Genomic DNA, 19,526 nt, shown 5'->3' on the forward strand with positions numbered 1-19,526 from the left:
AGACTCCAATATTTCCAGCTAGCCAACATGATTTATCCAATCTCGACACAAACAAACTTGAACCATCTTGATACATACAACAGATCCCCACGAAACTTGACATTGTACAGGTGACTCTCAGGACAGCCTGGACCTACTCCTCATGAGTGAGGTAGGCCCAGTAGTGCTGCTCATCAACTCATTATGGTGTTGGGAAATAGTCGCGTTACAAGCGGCTGCCCGTCTTCAGAAAACAGTAAACACGCTTACAGGCGAGAGCCGTGGATGACCTTCATGTCAACGGCGAGCTCACGAGAACCGTCGTTGAGGACGAGGACACGGACGGAGCCACGGCCAGACTCGAAAGCGCTGCTGAGGCGGGAGTAGAGGTTGGACTGGTCAATAACAGGGAGACCCTGCTTGACGTCACCAGTCTCGGTCATGGCAACGATCTGACCCTCCTGCATGTCGAGGACACGGTACTGCTTGAAGACAGGGCCGAGCATGGACTGAACGACAACGCTGGGGGCAGGGTTGGAGATGAAAGAGGACTCCTCGTGGAGCTGCTTGGTGAAGAGATCGACACCAAGGTAGCGGTACTGACCGGTGGCAGAGGAGGTAGAGATGCGGATGACCTGGCAGGGGCGGCCCTGGAGCATCAGGAAGTCACCCAGGCGGATGTGGTGGCAGGGGATGCTGACGGTGTTGAGAAGGCAGTCAGCAGAGGGACGAGGACCCTCGTGGATGTCAATCTCAACCTCGCGACGACCTCCATGGGCGATGCGATCACCGAGCTTGTGAGCACCGGCGCGGAACGAGTTGTATTGACCTTCTGACAAGTTAGCATGGACTGTTCGCGATCTTGTTACTTCAAGAATTGGTATTCACTAACCGTCGTCGTCGTAGTAACCCATCTTGGACTTGTTGTCGACCTTGGTAGTTTCGACGGTTTCTTCAGTGAATCTCACGTCCTTCTTGTTAGATGGACGAGCAACAGGTGTGTCAACGGTGAAGTTGTTGACCTGAGTTGTCTTGGTATCGCGGTACTGAGGCTGGGAAGAGCGGCCGTCAACGGTGAAGTTGTTGATTTCAGTCTTCTCAGAAGTGTATTGAGGTCGGGAAGAACGGCCGTCAACAGTGAAGTTGTTAAACTCGGTCTTCTCGGTGTGGTTGTACTGAGGGCGAGATGAGCGTCCGTCAACAGTGAAGTTGTTGATTTCAGTCTTCTCGGAGGAATAGAATTGGGGAGCGGGTCGGCCTTCAACGGTGTAGTTGTTGGCTTGGAAGTTGTCTTGAGTTTGGTGGTGAGAGTGAGAGTGAGAGTGGGAAGTAGGGTCTTCAGTGGAAAAGGCTTGGGCAGGGCGGTAACGCTGGCGGTATTCACGTTCAGCGAGATCGATGGGGGTGGAGTAGTAGGGATGACGGTGGGTGTCGACCTCTACGTGAGTGTGAGAAGTTTGGTAGTGGGAAGGTGGTTGGTACTGAGAGGGTTGGTATTGAGAGGGAGGTTCAGGTCTGGATTTGTCTGGGTTAGCTGATGGATGTCTATAGTATCTCGCTTGCGTATCATATGGCAACGGGAGGCGGGCGGCCCCTGAGGTAACTCCACCGCCTTGCTCAGGCCAGAAGGCTTAAGCGCACTAGTGGACCGGGGATGTGAAGCAAAAGCAAATTGGGTACCCAGCCAAGCTGAAGTGGTTGGCGCGGTAGCCTACATGGGTAGGGGTGTGTGGTGAGACGGTGTGTGGTGAGATGTGATGTGATGAATTGAGATGGCTGGGGGGAAACTCAAGGGGCCGAAGCGCCTGTGATGAGTGGGTTATGGCCAGCCGAGTTGAGGGAAAGCGAAAGTGAAAATCGGACTGCGGAGGAAATGCTCAGGGGGGGAGGGAACGACAATTGCTACCGTCACAAGTGATCGAAGACATGCTTTGACATGTTCCATCTGATCAACTTGGGTGAGAGAGAGAGAACTGCCCTGTCCTGGAGAGCTATCATTTCGCAGGCCATTGCGGACTCGTCTCATACGGTCGGCAAATAGGGAGAAAACGTGTAATATCAAACAAAACCAGGGGGGCCGAGGAAGTTGTAAAATCGGACATACCGTCGCGAGTCTTCACGGATAGTAAAGTGCTCTTCTTCGTGCTCGAATTTTTGGACACCGGGACGGCGGTAACGTTCTTCTTCACGCGTAATACGGACCTCTTCTTCGCTAAAGCGTTGCTCTCCGCGAGGAGGAACCTGTTCGGCGGTGACAGAGACAGAAGAGTATTGACCTTCCCGTCCGGCTTGGGGCTGTTGGGGTTTGATCTCAACCTCTTCGTGGGTTTTTGTTTCGGTAACGGTCTGGGTATGGGATTCGGATTCCCGATATGTCGATGGGAAGATGCTAAAGGGAACGGGGACGCGAGCCTCAAAGTCCAGATTTGCGACTTTTGATGGCGCGAGAGAAGCTTCTCATACAACCTTCCGAAATTCGAAAGGAAGACAAGAAGTTCTCTGGCTCTTGTTCCTAGAAACAAAAGTCGAAGAGAATGGAAAAGAATCGGTAGATGGCGAGCGAGGGCCTTCAGTCGTTCTTTTCTTCTTGTCTGGGTGAGGTTTTGTTTTGACGAAGTTGATGTGGATGGCGATAATTGGAGGGAGTAGGAGGAGAAGAGGGACCGAACAGGACGCAGAACGAAACTGGGCTTTTGAAGACGGGGGCAGGATTGGACGACTTGAGCCAAACTGAGCGTTGTGTTGCTCCCTCGGCAGCGCTGTGTCCTGTTGATCCGTTCTGTCCTGTTCTGTCGCAGTGACCCAGCCCTTTTTCACGCACTTTTGCCCTCTCTATCGTTTTACCTCGCTCTCTCACCCCCATGGGGCGTGTCGATTGTCTCTGGGTTGTTGTCGCCGATTGCTTGTTTACCACTCGTCTTGTTTACTTGTCAGGGGGTTAGTATGTCGTTCTATTTACCTCTTACCAAATCGAGTATAAGCCCTTGACCTAAACCCGTGTGTTGTAGTGCTCCCCACCCACTTTGATCATTGCAGCCCCGTCTTGGCCTCGGAGTGCCACTTTTATCCCTTCCTCCTGCGTCTCAGCCAGAGACATTCAGCCAGCCATTGAAGCTCTCGAAGCTCTTTGCCTTATCTGAACTAGTCAGTCCTTAGCTTCAGCCAGTCACGAAGTGCCTAGCTACCTAGCTTGCTGTCCGCGTCGTCAGCACAGGTTGCACAGCTATCCGCCCATCCTGTTCCACGCAATTCCTCTTCCAGCTCCGATCTTCTCTCGTCCTTGGACGTATCCGAAGGGCCCATGCTCTGATGGCTCCCAAGTGCCAACTCCCAACATCAACAGTAATAATAATAGAAAGTGGAACACAACCCCATACGAGAGAGATGGGACATTGCATCCGTCACCGCTCCGCATCCATTGAGCTTGAGTCACTGTGATGAGCGGCACCCCGTCATTTCGAAAACCTGGGGGTTCGAAAATCTTCCCCTGCCTTCACATTCATCTTAAAGCTCTCTCCATCTGCCTCCCTGTACCAGTGCTCCGTTCCTGGCAATTGGAAGAGCCGTCGTTTGTTAGCAAAACAACAAAACAAAGGACTGTCCAGTCACAATTCCTCTTGAACGCCACATAAGCACCATGTTTAATCAGGGGGCGGGGACCAGCTTCCAGGTATTTTGAGCGCTACCACACAGTACATATCCCCAACCACTCGTTTTGTCATTTCACCAACTGGCTGTCCGTCTGGTTGACGGAACTCGAAAGATGATAAGGATTGTATTTTGAAAGTGCCGAACTGCACCACCACACATTGCCTGTATTCTATCAAGATTGGCCGATGAAAGGAAAGGGTGACAAGCGCATCAAGTCCTCAGACCTAAGTGAGATAGAGATACGCAGTTGGCCAACGGGGCCACGGCTGTTTGAGGGGCTCATCATCTCATGCAAGTTGTAACCTTTCTTCCATTGGCTGCCATGTGAAATCCCAACCTCCCCAATTTAAGTAACTTTCGAATGGTTCAAACCGGCGCCCACCAGCTTTGTTCAGCTGCAGCGGAAGCGGCTGATCAGGCATGAAATCAGTCGTAATGAGCCTGCCGATGCTATCGTGGAAGCCAACCATTGGACCTTGACGCATCTTTTTATGCAAATGCATTAATTAGTGCAAGTTCTGCTCGATGGTCGTTCGGCTCGTTCCCCAAACAGTCCATGAAGTGAATTACTTTAGGTACCGTAAAGTCAATATGTTCCTGACTTTGCCTCGGTAACGGTTTGGCCTCCTCAGAAACTGGCGTTGGGCGTCGGGTGTCAAGCTGGCCTCTTTGCTTTCATCAGTTTCAGAGGTTACTAGGTAGAGCTACTTAGCCTGTGTTTGAAGTCCTGCCGGCTCATCACGTCGTTCGTTGGCCGCAGGTAGCTTTGCTCTCACTTCATTCAATGCACTGTAACTGTAGCCATTGACATCTGACCGTCCAATTGATTGCATGCTCTTCCATTACGGCGCATCCATGTGTTTTCCACAAGCACAGTTTATTTCATGATACCCAAGTACGGGTAGATTCTCACAATCAATAGCTCAACAAACTAGTCTCAGGTAGTGCCCAGAACCACTGCCATTGAAATACGCCAAGCCTTGGTGTTGTCTCGGCTCTGAGTTGCTGTGACAACTGAAAAACAGTTGCAATTTGCTGACTACCTACCTATGGATCCTTATTTGGGTTGTTAATTTGCGACCTGGGTCTAATCACTCTCAGGCCACGGCCCACCACTAGCCTCTGGCGTCAGCCTTCAGGTTCCAGCCGCGGTTCGAGATTTGTACCCGTGCGAAACGCGATTCGCGAGCGGCTTTGATGTTGCATTGGATGGGTCGATTGAATTGAAGTTTACTCCGTTCATGGAGTCAACAAACCGGATACTAGTTAGAGTTCCTCGGTCCAACGGCATCTGCTAGATTCTCACGTGTGTCCTTCTGTCGAAATCCGCGGCTGAGTTCGTGGAGGCTTGTGTTGTGCCGATGCCGTTTTCTGAGACAAATCTGGGGTAGGTCGTACATAATGTACGGTACATTATTACGTGACATCTCGAGCGGGCATTACAAGATGCGTTACGCTTGTTATCAGGACCCCGATGAGGGTGCTAATGCAAGTCTGATGCGCATTTTCAGATTCTATCCTCCGCATATACCATCGATTTCACAGGGCTCCAATAGTATCTCTAAGAATCAGGAATTCTCCAACTGTTGCTGCAATATGTATACATAGCACTCCATGTTATCTTGACGTCTGGATAACGCGATACGACTTATTTAGCAAGACTGTCCAGTGCGTTTATTCTATGGATTGGATGAGATTCTCATACGGGCGTCAGCCGATTTTCTTGTTATGAATCACTGAAGCTTCTCTCACGTCCTCTTGAGCCTAGTAGTCGCCATATGTGTAGAAGGACTAACGTTATCAGGATCAACTCTAGTCTGATGTGTTGAAGCATCTGAGGAGTCCAAGCCTTTCAGAACAAGGAGCATAGTATGCTGACCTGACAGATTCGTTCCTGTCTACAAGACCAAGCTTCAATGGCAAGATTGTCGTTGAGTGCCTTGGTGGTTCATACAGTTGCTTGGTATGATGAAATTCAGTCACGTGTCAACTGGGTGATGTCAGCATCGTGCCCCTCCAACTACCCCACGACAACCAAGTTGCCCGCGATGACGATGTCGCTAGTATAGCTTGAGATTTTCATGATTGTATAACGCTGTTTTGAGCGAAGCACTTGAAAATGAAGCAAAGATTCTCTTCTTTGGATGTTAAGGTAGGCCTTTTACCAAAACTACTACCTTGAATTGTATCCTAATTTTGAAACCAAGATCATTGCGCATGAGCTCCAGGAACGACTGGTGACTCTTCGACTCTCCAACGTATACGATCTTTCGTCCAAGATTCTACTGCTCAAGTTTGCGAAACCAGACAACAAAAAGCAGCTTGTCATCGACACGGGCTTTCGCTGCCACTTGACGAAATTCGCGCGTACAACTGCTGCGGCCCCCTCCGCTTTTGTTGCACGTTTAAGAAAGTTTCTCAAGACCAGACGGTTAACGTCTGTCAGACAAGTGGGCACCGATCGAGTCCTCGAGTTCGAGTTCAGCGATGGCCAATATAGATTGTTCTTGGAGTTTTTTGCTGTACGTCATCTGCCATATGACCCAGAAAAGCCACTGACCTTTATATCTTAGAGTGGTAACATAATTCTCACGGATGCCGACTTGAAGATCCTTGCCCTCGCGAGAACCGTTTCAGAAGGTGAAGGCCAAGAACCTCAGCGAGTCGGCCTACAATATTCCCTGGAGAACAGGCAGAACTTTGGCGGAATACCTTCTTTGACTAAAGAAAGGGTACAAGATGCCCTAAGGACTGCCGTGGAAAAAGCAGCTACCGCTACTGCATCATCAAAAAAGCAGAAAGGCAAGCCTGGTGGTGATTTGAGAAAGAGTTTGGCTGTATCAATTACAGAGTTGCCTCCGGTACTTGTGGACCACTGCCTACACACAAATAATTTCGACACCACTATCAAGCCTGATGAAATACTGGTCAATGAAACGCTGCTGGCTGACTTGGTTAAGTCACTTCAAGAGGCCAGACAAAGTGTGGAAGAGCTCACCAACTCAGAAGCATGCACTGGCTACATATTTGCGAAACGTAGGGAAAGAACTGAGGGAGCAGAGGCCAGTGATGAATCCAAGACGCAGCGTGACAATCTTCTATACGAAGATTTTCATCCCTTTGTCCCCTACAAACTCAAAAAGGACCCTACCATCGAGGTCCTTGAATTCACAGGATACAATGAGACAGTTGACGAATTTTTCTCATCTTTAGAGGGCCAGAGACTGGAGTCCCGACTAAGCGAGCGAGAAGCGGCTGCGAAGCGCAAGTTGGAGGCCGCGAGAAATGAACAGAGTAAACGAATTGAAGGGCTTCAAGAGGCGCAGGCCCTCAACTTTCGTAAAGCAGCCGCCATTGAAGCGAACGCTGAACGAGTTCAAGAAGCTATGGATGCTGTCAATGGATTACTCGGCCAAGGAATGGACTGGGTAGATGTTGGCAAATTGGTGGAGCGTGAGAAAAAAAGGCACAACCCCGTTGCTGAGATTATCAAACTACCTCTGAATCTTGCCGAGAATCTCATCACACTTGAGCTGGCCGAGGAAGAGTTTGAGCCAGAGGAAGACGACCCCTACGAGACGGACGACGACAGCGCCCTTGGTGACGATGAAGGTACATCGACAGCAAAGGCAAAACAGGCCAATAAAGCCCTGAGTGTGGAAATCAACCTTGGACTTAGTCCTTGGAGCAATGCTCGAGAGTATTTTGACCAGCGGAAGACGGCGGCCGTAAAGGAAGAAAAGACCCAGCAACAGGCCTCAAGAGCCCTCAAGAATGCAGAGCAAAAAATCACCGAGGATCTCAAGAAAGGGCTGAAACAGGAAAAAGCACTGCTTCAACCAATCCGCAAACCAATGTGGTTCGAGAAATTCGTCTGGTTCATCTCATCCGATGGATATCTTGTGATCGGAGGCAAAGATGCCCAGCAAAATGAGATGATCTACAAGAAATATCTCCGGAAAGGCGATGTATACTGCCACGCAGATCTACATGGGGCGTCGAGCGTCATTATCAAGAACAACCCAAAAACCCCTGATGCACCCATTCCCCCAGCGACACTGTCTCAGGCCGGATCACTCGCCGTGTGTTCGTCGAATGCTTGGGACTCGAAAGCGGGCATGTCTGCATGGTGGGTGAACGCTGATCAAGTTTCCAAATCTGCACCGACAGGCGAGTTTCTTCCGGCAGGAAGTTTCATGGTCCGGGGAAAGAAGAATTTTCTGCCTCCAGCTCAACTTCTACTCGGTCTGGGTGTTGCATTTAAGATCAGTGAGGAGAGCAAAGTCAAACATGTTAAGCATCGCCTGCACGATACCAACTCTACCGGTGGCGATGAAGCTTCGGCAGCAGTGCCGTCGCAACCAGAAGACAGGGCAGGCGATCTGAACGAACTTGACGGGGAACAATCAGCCGAACCTTCTGACAATGAATCCGAAGATGAACAACGAGACGAAGAGTCACGTGATAATCCCCTTCAGGCTTTCGGCAAAGATGAAGACCACAACGACGAGGCTGAGCAGGCCGAAGAAGGCTTGTCTGATCTCAAGATCGCGGATAACACAGCCGATGAGGCTCATAGCCAAGAAGCGGCAGAACTAGATGAAAATGAAGCAGCGGGAGGAGAAGCAGAAGAGGGCGAAGATGATGAGTCAGTTAGACCGGATGACGAGCCAGCTGGTAAGCCAGTTGACATAAGGCCGAAGAACAACGACCCCAGCTCTTCGAAGAAAGCACCCCCCAAGCGAGGCCAGAAGGGCAAGGCGAAGAAGATCGCCTCGAAGTACAAGCATCAAGATGAGGAAGATCGAGCTGCCGCAGAAGCTTTGATCGGAGCAACAGTTGGACAAAAGAAGGCTGAAGCCGAGGCAAAAGCTAAGGTGGACCGTGAGCTTGAGCTCGCTGCTGCTAAAGAGCGACGTCGTGCACAGCACCAACGAGAGCAGAAAGAGACAGCCGAACATGAGGAGATTCGACGTGTTATGATGGAGGAAGGTGTTGATATTCTTGATGAGGACGAAGCCAGCCAGATAACTTTACTTGACTCCATTGTTGGTACGCCTCTTCCCGGAGATGAGATCCTTGAGATCATCCCTGTCTGTGCCCCCTGGAACGCACTCGGACGCTACAAGTACAAAGCGAAGTTACAGCCCGGTGCGACCAAGAAGGGCAAAGCTGTTAAAGAGGTTCTCGATCGTTGGAAGGCAGCTTCTACTAAGAAGGGTGTTGTTGATGAAACCGCTCGTGATACTGAAAGGATGTGGCCGCGTGAAGTTGAGCTTATCAAGGCGCTCAAGCCTGAAGAGACATTTAACGTCGTCCCAGTCGGTAAAGTGAGGGTCATGATGGCGGGTGGTACTGGGGGCAATGCTGCTGGAGGCGGAGGCGGTAGCAAGAAGGGTTCGGGCGGGAAAGGGAAGGGTGGAAGAGGAGGCAAAGGATCAAAGAGGTCATAAGCATTGAATAAACGTTGTTGTTAGCATCAAGTAGAAGAAATGAGTTGAGGTTGAAATACATATAGAGTGCTATTTCTAGACAACCCAGTAACGTATCGCCATGATATCCAAGTGCTGCAAAAGATGGGCAGCTCTTCCATGCCGCGCCCAATTCCTTATACTGTTCATACAGTCATAAATCATAATCTGCTCATCTCACGCTGTAGCTGACTTTGTCAAATTTTCTGACGTCGTCAGGCATACGTGCAATACACAATTCACCACAGAATTCGCCCCATTCACCGCTCGTCGCATCGCGAACGGCGTCTCTCATGGCCCTGCCGTAGCGCTCCCGGAAGGCTTGCTTCACAGCGCGCATATGGTGTGGATCCCAGTGGTATCGAACGAGACGCGAGATGAGTAGCTCACGACGAAGGCCATCTTTACGGGACGCTGAGGTGGCGTGATGGATGAGGAGGGCATCACGAACGGGACGATTGATAACACCATTGAGTATGTGGGCTAAGAGTTCGCCCTGGACAAGGTCAGTATTAATTCATCAATTTCAAGGCGGAAAAGACTGGGCCTTACCACAAGATTTCCGCTCTTCTTGAGAGCGTCGCGAGCAAAGTTGGAGCGATGCTGTCGCTCATATTCCTGCAGAATGGCGCGTAGATGAGAATCACTTCGAAGTATGATGATGTTGATCATCGCCGTCTCGCCACCCTTTTCAGACCTCACAGATCGACGCAAGTCAGCGACGTCCTGGTCAACAAGAGCATAGTCAATTGGCACAAGTCGACCATAATGATCGTATTCCTCCATGCGCCGCTCTTCTAAAACAAGCAGAACAGCTTTTTTGAACTTGTCTTCTTTGAGTTCTTCCTTCATACACTTGACGAGGCTGTTGTCATATTTCTTATCTGTGAATGCTTCCTTGATGTAACGTATTTCGCCGTTGGTGCGTCCCATAAGAGACTCAATGAGAAGCTCCCTGCGAGTCTTGTCACCCTGGTACCAGAAATTGGCCCAGTACGCCTCGCTCTCCCACATGCCGAGAGCAACGGAGTAGCAGGCCTTCATCAACAGCGGATCTTCATCTTTGAGACGAGCACGAACATGCTTGGCGATGTTCACGCCTTTGCGCTCAGAACCCGTCTTGACAAGTGCCTTGTAGTCCGCACGAAGCTTCATCACTTGATCGTGCGTCAAGCTTGGTAGGATTTCAATGAGTGGCTCGGTATCGGGACGGCGGCTCCCCTTGAGAGCCTGTGCAAGCTGAGTGGTGATATCTTCGGAGTCATGGAAGCGAGCACGTCGGCTACGGCGTCTGCTATCACCCTCATTATCAGAACCCAATGGAGAGAGCGCTTCAAGAGCTTTATTGTCATCACTTGGGTGCTTTGAGGCGAGCAGCAGTGGAGACGGCATGGGCGAACAGTCCTGATAAGTGCCATAGTATGACTCGAGCATGGGCGAGGGAGGCGCATTGGCTAGAGATGCACCAGCCAGTCCGCCGGCGGCCAAGCCTCCCACAGTCAGCCCAGTGTTGATACTGAGACCCGACATTCTCTCACTGGGGGGCTGAGGGGACTTGTCTTTTCGGCTACGGTGCTTATCCCTAGACCGCGATCTGTGACCGTCCCTTGACCGTGATCTATGCCTGTGGTGTTTGTCTACTCCCAGAGTATCTCGTGGAGGCGACTTGTCTCTCCGGCGGGATCGTGATCTGTCGCGTGACTTCTCGCGCTTTCGACTGCTTGAGTCGACAGTCAAGCGGTCTGAGCTACCTCGGGGACCAGAAGACCTGTCCCTGCGTCGGTCACGGTGTTTCTCATCGTCGCGGCTTCGAGGCTCAATGGTCATGACGTTGGCACCTGAGCCGTAGGTATCGTCGTATCGTGCATTTTCTCTTGTCTTGAGTGAACCATACTGGTCAACGGACGGACTCGCAGTTTCTCGATGAGAATATCCGTAGGGTGGTTGTTGCGCATAGTACGGGTCTTCAGAGCCTGGGGGAGGGTTATATGTAGTCATAACCTGGCTAGCAGTTGACGGAGCTCCCGTGGCCTTTCCATAAGCCAAGTCCGAAGAGTCTTTAGGTCGCACAGGGACGGGAGGCTTTCCGTAGGCCAAGCCATCGTCATCCTTGTCCCTCTCCTTGTCGTTGCCTGAAGATCCAGTGAGCTTGCGCATGTACTTCTGTGGCAGGAAGCTAAATTTGTCTTCGTCTTCCTTAGCATGAGGCTCTGCATTTTGAATGTATGGGTCTCTATCTTTCTCGCGGCGGCGGTCATCTGGGAAGGCTCCTGGAAGGCTGCTGTCAACCCTTTCATGTGAGGAACGATATGGCGAGTCTCTCGGCGGAGAAGCGGTTCGATAAGTGGGCGGCTGAGAGTCGTAGCTATACTGGGATGCGTTTCCGGGAATCGCGGGATAGATCCCCCCTTCTTCGGGATACGGTAGAGCACCGCTTGCTTGCGGTGCGCCTGGGCGACTATAGCGATCATTGAGATCGTCCTCCGGATAGATGTAACTTGGTTCTCGATTATCGCTGTAGGAAGGGCGCTCAGGTGCGACATCACTCCTTGAACGGCGGTCACGAGAGCGAGATCGCGAGCGATCCTTGCGGGACCGGTCATCAGGCTTGAGAGACATGGTCTCAGTTCAGTTGTGTTCTGTTGTTCTGGAGAGGCAGAGAGCTCAGCTGTCAAAATAGAAGCGGGGATCTTTGGTTTGGAGGCAGGGGTATCGGTCTCGGGTCAAGAGGGGGACAACTGAGAGGTTTTCGGTAGCGAAGCAAAGTGAGTAGCAAGAATTCGAGAACGAGGAGAGGCACTTATTATGAGGAAATGGACAGGTTCGAGAGATGATGCCCAATTGAGCAGTAAACTCAACATTTATTAAATGGTCACACGCCGCCTTGTGCGTCAATGGCGGGCGGACCGAGAGAATGGAGGGGCTGAGAGACCTGACCTGCAGCAACATACATACATACTCCTGTTGTGCTTGGACCTGGAGCTCTGGGAACATTCTCTTATTAGTGGACGAAAAGAACCAGAGAGATCGTCATAGGGCCAGAAGGACATGGGTCACACAGGGAAGCGAAAGAAATGCCCACAGGGCAGACCAGTTAAACAGCTGTTGAGGGGCTCGGCGTAGGGAGATCGGGGGACCCCGAGCGCTAAAAGCGTTCACCGTGCCGCTTGCTGGGGTTTGGTGGTGGCTGTCACGGAGGCTGAGAACAACGTATTGTCCCATCCTTGCGGGGCAGATGCAGGTGAGAATGAGGAAGAAACATGATGTGACTGGACTGGACTGGACTGTACTGGAGGAATCGAATGCCTATTCAGTTGACCATTGCGAGGCAGGGTAAGAAGGTTGAATGCTATGACGTTGTGTTCTCTGCATACATATAGGTACGATGAGATTTATGTTTGATGGTAGCCCACATCCCGCTGCCCGTTTTTGGTCAATAGGTAGGTAAGTCAGAACCATGGGCCGAACCCCCTGCTGAGTACAGGCATTTGTCTTGAGAAACTTCCCCTCATGGCCCCGGATCGTCTGAAATCATCTGAATCTATTCTTGCGGCACTCGTTCGCCTCGCTGGAAGACATATAGTGCCTCGTCCTTCCCAGGAAAGGATGGCAACGCTACCTTTACTACCATAGTCCAGTCTTCATGTTCCTTGGCCATAAACTCATCCATGGTGACTCCCTTGAATCCTGTGTAACCGTTGCGATTCTGCGTGCCCACAACTGCGATAGTGTCGCCGCCAAAGGCAGAAACCAGGTTCCGCGTAAATCCCCCCTCAGTGCCGCCTCCAATACCTCCACCAACAACAGGATACACAAGCAAGAGAACCATACCTTCACCGTTCGAATTCTTGCGTAACCACTTCACGCCGTCCGATATGACAGTGTCGTTGACCCAGTTGACCCTCCATTCGCTCTGCATGTTGTCCACCGCATGCACTGTGAGGCCGTAGCGTCGGAGCATATAGGACCAATACCCATTGCCAGAACCGATGTCGACAATCGGGCGCCCGTCAGACAGAATTTTCAGGATAGCCAGGCTCTCGTGAGTTGGTGTTGCGCACCCAAAGTGATGCATGAAAATTGGAAGAACATGATGGGACATTGGGACACGTTCTGATGCTAGGCAAGGGCCGCACCATTCAAGAGAGTGACATGACCACATCCAGAAGTCGAGATAGGGATTTGCACTGGGTTGCTTTTTGCTTTTGGGGATAGTGAGTTTTGTTACAAGCCCAGGGTGCAGATACCGCTTGCTCTCAAGATTGGCTGCGACTTCACGCCTTATGGAATCTTTCTTAGCATTTGTTCCTAGATTCTTGAGAAATGCAACGGTAGCTGTGGATGGCCTAAAGATAGAGGTGTATGCTTCAATGTCAGCTTGGGGAGGTGGTTCTCTCTAAGGTACATATATGTTAGTATCACAAATTCCTACTCCTCGGACCTTGCCCATAGGTGAGTTCTTACAGGTGAGCCATCTTCGTTGCGATACCACGCATGTAAACCATTGACACCTCCAAGGTTGACTACTGATTGGACTTGGGCAAGTTTTACACTTGCCACGGCATGGTATGTATAGGGATCGGGATCAGGGAGTTGGAAAAGCACTCGACTGGCGTTGAAGAGATCATTCTTCAGCAGGTAGTTCACAGCCTCCCTCTGACGGTCGACATTCTCAATGAGTTCATCTGGGTTGAAAGATGGGCTTCCAACACAATGAACGAACCTGGATAGGGGCATCTCGAGGGTAAATAATGGAAACCTGCCGAGAGATCACTCGTAACAAGTGCCTCGGTTCGATATGGATGACGTTATACTGTTAGCATAGAATTGAGTTAGGTAGCTAGCTATGGGTGAAGCCTCTCGCAAGACCCAAGGTGGACACAAATTAGCACCTTGCCAAGCCAGCCCTGGCAGCCCCGGCACACAATGCAATTGTATATCTACTACAAAGTAGGTATTGAATATTATTTCCATCTTATAAACCGGAAGGCCATCTTATCTCGATCTTATCCCCTCGGACCATTTTTTACGGAGCAGTCCTGCACCCCGACCCCGAATAGAAATTCGTTCTGACGTATCATTTGTGAGCGGTTTCGCTCATTTGTCGCACTACGTTTGTTGCCCCCCGGGCATAGTATAGTAGGTGCGCTGTCGTTGGTTGAGATCCGTTGGTTTGCTTGCTTTTGTTACTGACTACCAAGACTGGTAATGGATCCATGGCTAACAATGTACGTACCTACTTGGAAACCCCCTCGAAATGACCAAGTCATGTTCTTTGTTCTGGTTTCTCCGAATTTAGGTACTCAAGTGCCTGCTGCTTGTTTGTGATGGCCAGAACTTCTATCGCCAGCGTGGTTCGCTGGTAGTACAGAGCCAAATGATAGAGTTCCGTACTAAAGGGGCGCCTGGCTGGAACAGTCTCTCGCTCTACCTACCCTTGCTACCTATCCATATTTCTAATCGGTATGGCGGTAATCTGCCACCCGACCTCTTGGCACACGATCTGTGCCGCGCCTCAATTTATTAGTGTGGTACATAGATCGCCCTCGGGCGCGGAAAACTTCACTGGCTTGGGTCGAGGAATCAACGCTACCACCTGCCACCTGCAGCCCCACAAGCTCATTGTAAGTCAACCGACCCGACCTTACCTACCTACCTAACCTGCCTTTATTCATTGCAGGAGGCGCCTCGTAAAGTCTCCCTTCTCCATCTACAGATGCTACTGTTCTTGAATTCATCACCTTGGATCTATCGTCGCTCATCTTATTGATGTGGCCTTGGAAGCAGAATCCTCGTCTGGTTCAACTATTGTATTCAAATTTCCAAAGGGTGTCCCCTGTATCCAAGATCACCCTACTCCGTCCCAAACTTGCCTTGGCCGACCCTAAAACAACCTTGCTTCGTCATCGGAAGACTCCAAACAACTTCGACCGCGTTTGCAATTGCTCCCCCTAGGCAAAATTCAGAGAGAATCGTCACAAAACACTCCCTGTGTTGCAATTCTCATAGCTTATATTTCACTTCACTTGGAAGTTGTGCTTTCGCAGTCACAAACAACACCAAACAACCTATTGGTTTGTTTATATCCGTCCTCCTCCCGGCTTTCATCCGTTCTGGAATAAGATGGACCCGGAACCGCACCGCCAGACACAGGCATTCCCGCCTTCTGTCCGAGGAGACACTACGAAACACGATGGCAAGTCAAGCTATGCCGAACAACCAGAGGCCAGCGATCAAGCGAATGCCAAAGTAAGCATATCAGTTCCAGCTGGAGCCGGTATTGCCGAACAGAGAATTCCTGGCGGCAGCACTGAGCTCTCATCGCAACCAGCAAAACCTTTCGACATCTTCAAAGACGTGTATGGAGTTAGTCGCACACCAGGCTCCCCAACTTCAGATACAGAGAACCAGCATCGACCCATCACGTCTCATCTTACTCACCCCAATGGTGTCTCTATGTTTCCAGGCCTATCAGTTACGGAGCAGGAAGCCATGTCTCGACAAGCTTTTGCTCAGGCCGAAGACAACATTGTTGCCGATAGTGATGAATACAGTTCCATAGGCGATGCTGGATCTGATGCCGGATACGGGAGCGACAATATGAGCACCGCAAGTACATCCATCGGGTCGTCTGTTCGGGACTACATGTTTGAGAATGGCCGTCGCTACCATAGCTTCCGGGCCGGTGCCTACAACTTCCCCAACGATGACATAGAACAAGAGAGGGAGGACATGAAACATGCCATGGTGAGACTTCTCTCGGGCCAGAAATTACATTTTGCGCCAATAGACGAAAATCCGCAAAACATACTTGATATTGGAACTGGCACAGGAATCTGGGCAATCGAAAGTATGTTCAATTCTCTTTTCATTTTCGTCTCAGCAACTAATAGTATAATAGTGGGAGAACAATACCCCAGTGCTCATGTTCTAGGCATCGATTTATCACCCATCCAACCGACATGGTTGCCACCCAATGTTCACTTCATGGTTGACGACGTTGAGTCTCCTTGGCTTCATCCTCAGAATCATTTTGACTATGTACACTCTCGGCACACAGTTCAAGGGATCAAAGACTGGCCTCAGCTTTTTAGTAACGCTCTCCAGTAAGTATCAATTCTGTCTGGACCAGATCCTTGGATTGTACTTACAAGATCTCAGGCATATCAAGCCTGGAGGCTGGATGGAACTCCAAGAAATTCACCATTACCCTCACCATGCAAGAACAGGAGACGCTGTCCCGCCACATGAGCACCCAGTCGCACAGTATTGGACATACATTAATGAGGGGTTAGCACAGCTTGGAGTAGACTTTCCTGCGGCAGCGGGAGGTAAACTGGCTACAAAAATGCAAGCAGCTGGCTTCGTGAACGTCACGGAACGTGTATTCCATGTGCCTCTTGGGACTTGGCCCAAGAATCAAGTGCTCAAGACTGTCGGACTGTACTGGCGCACCATACTGACGGATGGCTTACAAGCAATCGCACTAGGCCCCATGTCCAGGGGCATGGGCTGGAGCCGCGAGCAGATCGAGGTGTTTCTTGTCGAGGTGCGAAGGGCGTATAGCGACCATACGTCCCTTTTGTATATGCCTATGCATATTGTCTATGGGCAAAAGCCATACTAAATCGTCGAACAGAATCAGAGTACACAAACGAATCAAAGTCGCTTCGCGTTCCAAGAAATCACAAGGACGTACCAAGCCGACAGCCCTATTATGATGCTACCAGGGGTCGCAAGGTATCGTGTGGCCGCTAAAGATGCAAGATGGAATGGAGGCGGACGCTATGCTATCTACCCGATAGAACCGGTCACGGCCTTGGCTGTCTATGGCCAAGCCTCACTGAGAAAAGAGAGCTAGCACTGGGTATTTGGCCTTGATATCTGATTAATCAACCTTTGCCATTACGGACACATCAACCTACACGACGACTGGAGCCGAAAAGACTGATCACCCAGAGCAGCTTGTTGGACAGATACCCTGAACACAGAATTTCAGTGAAGAACTAGAGAATGCACGTGATGTCTTGGTTTTCGTCCAGGGTTCTACATGAACCATGCCGGTCATGGGTCCTCAGCTGCTGTTGCCGCACCAAACACTTCTACATTAGGTAGGACAGGCGGGTTTCCCCACGATGCATAGGAGCAGGCATTTCGGTTCCAGACGTGCGATTATTAGGGAACAAAACTGCACGACCAAAAAGCTCCGCGAAAGACGCTTGTTGTTTTTGACGGAGGATGATGGCTCGTAGTAGATTTACTTATGCGGCCAAGCTTCGTGGCACCGGTACCAATACTTGTTAGCTTCCGGGCTAGCTTGTGGAGAAACTAGGAACATATTTTTAATCTAACCAAACCTGTGTTATCGTAACAACGCATCCCAGCAGTTAATGTACTGTAGAGCTCTCAGGTCATGTCTCGACTCGACCTTCAGGGATTAAAACCACAGCTTGCAGGACACACACCAATCATGACGACTTTGGAATCAGCGCGGAATTCAGGCTTTACGCAGTCTCGCCACATGTTCCATTGGCGTTTTGAGGAATGATGGTGGTGCGGGTGGGTAGACTTGTTCATGCCGCCCATGTCTTGAGCAGTACAGCTCATGTATCCTCGCTACCTTGTTTGTACCCGCATTGGTCATGATGGTAGTCTAAGGTCTAGAGTCAATTTGGGACCATGATGGACAAGAATGATGTATAAAACCGCGCATCCCCACGTCGCTTTGCAACAAGGACCAGGGAACACGGCCATTTCACTTGTTCAACATGGCTAAATCACACATTTCGTCACATTCTCAGAGCCCGCAAAGCTTGGACACATCTCTCATGGTGCAGCTAGCTAGGAAGATTACTGAAGAGACGGAAAAGCTCGATGGATATTTCAAGGCCAATGGTCTTCAGGACTTGGGTTTCGATGTCAATGCCCCTGGAGATCTCCCCAAGTTGCCGGATGATATACAGAGAAGTCGCATCGAGATATCCTCTGCAACCAAACAGCTCGAGCTTCTTGTTCGGGGACCCAGAGAAACTGTCAGATGGGGCATATGGAGTGTAAGCCTGCCGCCTGTGCATTGGCCTCAGTACTGACACAAAAAGTATCTTGACACCTTGAGCCTCCAAATACTGACCAGCTATGGAATTCGTAAGCCCACCAATTCTGATTTTATCTTCCTATCTAATCTTGCATAGCCAATCTCGTACCCCTAGACGGATCTATTGCTTTGGCGGAACTCCAAAGCAAGACTGGACTGGACCGAATAAACCTGGCTCGCGCTCTTCGTCATGCTATGACAAATAAGATTTTCCAAGAGCCGACACCAGGGCTCATAGCACACACTGCCGCGTCAAAGATGCTTGCTCAGGACGCCAGTCTCCAAGCCTGGGTAGGGTTAAATGGAGAGGATTTCCTACCAGCCGGGGCCCATACCCTGGAAGCTCTTCGTGCCGACCCAGAAGCAACCTCACTCACACGGACCGGCTTCAACTATGCATGGGGGACGGTGGATAAGGAGCCAATGTTTGCGACATTTGGCAAAGACCCTCCCAGAGGAAAGCGATTTGCAGAGGCTATGGCAAGCTTGACAGGCGGCGAGGGCTATGAGGTTCGCTACCTTGTCGATAACTACGACTTTTCCGAAATCAACAACAACAAAGGCACGTTGGTGGATGTCGGTGGTAGCCATGGCTTTGTGTGCGTCGACCTTGCCAAGAAATGGGATCAAATGAAATTCGTGGTACAAGATTTAGCGAAGACAATCAGCAGCGCCCCAGAGCCGATATGCGCAGATGAAGAGGTAGCTCAACGCATATCTCTTCAGGTCCATGATTTCTTTACTGAGCAGCCGGTCAAGGATGCCGATGGTAAGATTGACAGAGTTTACTCCTTGAGTTTCCCCCCTTACTGACACAACCAAGTGTACTACTTCCGCTGGATTCTCCATAACTACTCAACCCCATATGCCGTCAAGATCCTCAAAAGCTTGGTCTCAGCTCTCAAACCGGGTGCTCATGTCATCATCAACGATCATTGTCTCCGCGAGCCGGGGGCTGAAAACCACTGGGATGAAAAAGTCATGCGGAGTATGGACCTGTTGATGTTGACCTTGTTGAATGCCCAAGAGCGGACAGAGAAGGAGTTTGAAGAACTCTTTAGGGCTGCCGATGAGCGCTTCGTTTTCAAAGTAAGTCACCGAATCGCTTTTACTCTGACTGCCGTGTATACTAATATGTCTTTTGAAGGGTGTAAACAGACCTGAGGGATGTAGGATGAGCATTATCGAGGCAGTTTGGCAGCCTTGAATGAGAACAATGTGTTTGAGAAGCAAATATGCCAACGAAGGAGATGGAAGTAAAGACATTAGTGCACAGGAATGTTATAGTTCAAGGAACGTAAAGTGAGACTGCCAGTATCCCCGAATGTTTG

At 50.4% G+C, this 19,526-nt stretch overlaps 6 protein-coding genes across 6 annotated transcripts; 3 read left to right on the forward strand and 3 right to left on the reverse strand.

Annotated features, from left to right (window-relative positions):
• Nucleotides 1–245: 245 nt before the first annotated feature.
• FSUBG_2366 (woronin body major) lies at nt 246–3,282 on the reverse strand (the record flags this gene model as incomplete). The annotated part of the gene is made up of 5 exons (XM_036680130.1): nt 246–829; nt 872–1,494; nt 2,084–2,391; nt 2,443–2,807; nt 3,165–3,282. The coding sequence occupies 5 exons, from the start codon at nt 3,280–3,282 to the stop codon at nt 246–248; spliced, it is 1,998 nt and encodes a 665-aa protein (XP_036542043.1).
• A 2,467-nt stretch (nt 3,283–5,749) lies between these two features.
• FSUBG_2367 (uncharacterized protein) lies at nt 5,750–9,083 on the forward strand (the record flags this gene model as incomplete). The annotated part of the gene is made up of 3 exons (XM_036680131.1): nt 5,750–5,782; nt 5,838–6,152; nt 6,204–9,083. 3 exons carry the CDS (start codon nt 5,750–5,752, stop codon nt 9,081–9,083), a joined length of 3,228 nt encoding a protein of 1,075 aa, XP_036542044.1.
• Nucleotides 9,084–9,273: 190 nt separating this feature from the next.
• FSUBG_2368 (annexin ANXC4) lies at nt 9,274–11,720 on the reverse strand (the record flags this gene model as incomplete). Its single annotated transcript, XM_036680132.1, has 2 exons — nt 9,274–9,597; nt 9,654–11,720. 2 exons carry the CDS (start codon nt 11,718–11,720, stop codon nt 9,274–9,276), a joined length of 2,391 nt encoding a protein of 796 aa, XP_036542045.1.
• A 922-nt stretch (nt 11,721–12,642) lies between these two features.
• On the reverse strand, nt 12,643–13,838 carry FSUBG_2369 (uncharacterized protein; the record flags this gene model as incomplete). Its single annotated transcript, XM_036680133.1, has 2 exons — nt 12,643–13,497; nt 13,566–13,838. 2 exons carry the CDS (start codon nt 13,836–13,838, stop codon nt 12,643–12,645), a joined length of 1,128 nt encoding a protein of 375 aa, XP_036542046.1.
• A 1,386-nt stretch (nt 13,839–15,224) lies between these two features.
• Nucleotides 15,225–16,728, forward strand: FSUBG_2370 (methyltransferase; the record flags this gene model as incomplete). Its single annotated transcript, XM_036680135.1, has 3 exons — nt 15,225–15,951; nt 16,003–16,207; nt 16,263–16,728. The coding sequence occupies 3 exons, from the start codon at nt 15,225–15,227 to the stop codon at nt 16,726–16,728; spliced, it is 1,398 nt and encodes a 465-aa protein (XP_036542047.1).
• Nucleotides 16,729–17,869: 1,141 nt separating this feature from the next.
• On the forward strand, nt 17,870–19,402 carry FSUBG_2371 (sterigmatocystin 7-O-methyltransferase precursor; the record flags this gene model as incomplete). Its single annotated transcript, XM_036680136.1, has 5 exons — nt 17,870–18,154; nt 18,200–18,245; nt 18,293–18,964; nt 19,019–19,284; nt 19,343–19,402. The coding sequence occupies 5 exons, from the start codon at nt 17,870–17,872 to the stop codon at nt 19,400–19,402; spliced, it is 1,329 nt and encodes a 442-aa protein (XP_036542048.1).
• Between the last annotated feature and the right edge of the window lie 124 nt (nt 19,403–19,526).

This window comes from Fusarium subglutinans, assembly GCF_013396075.1.
Source record: "Fusarium subglutinans strain NRRL 66333 chromosome Unknown NRRL66333_c0000020, whole genome shotgun sequence".
NCBI lineage: Eukaryota > Fungi > Ascomycota > Sordariomycetes > Hypocreales > Nectriaceae > Fusarium > Fusarium subglutinans.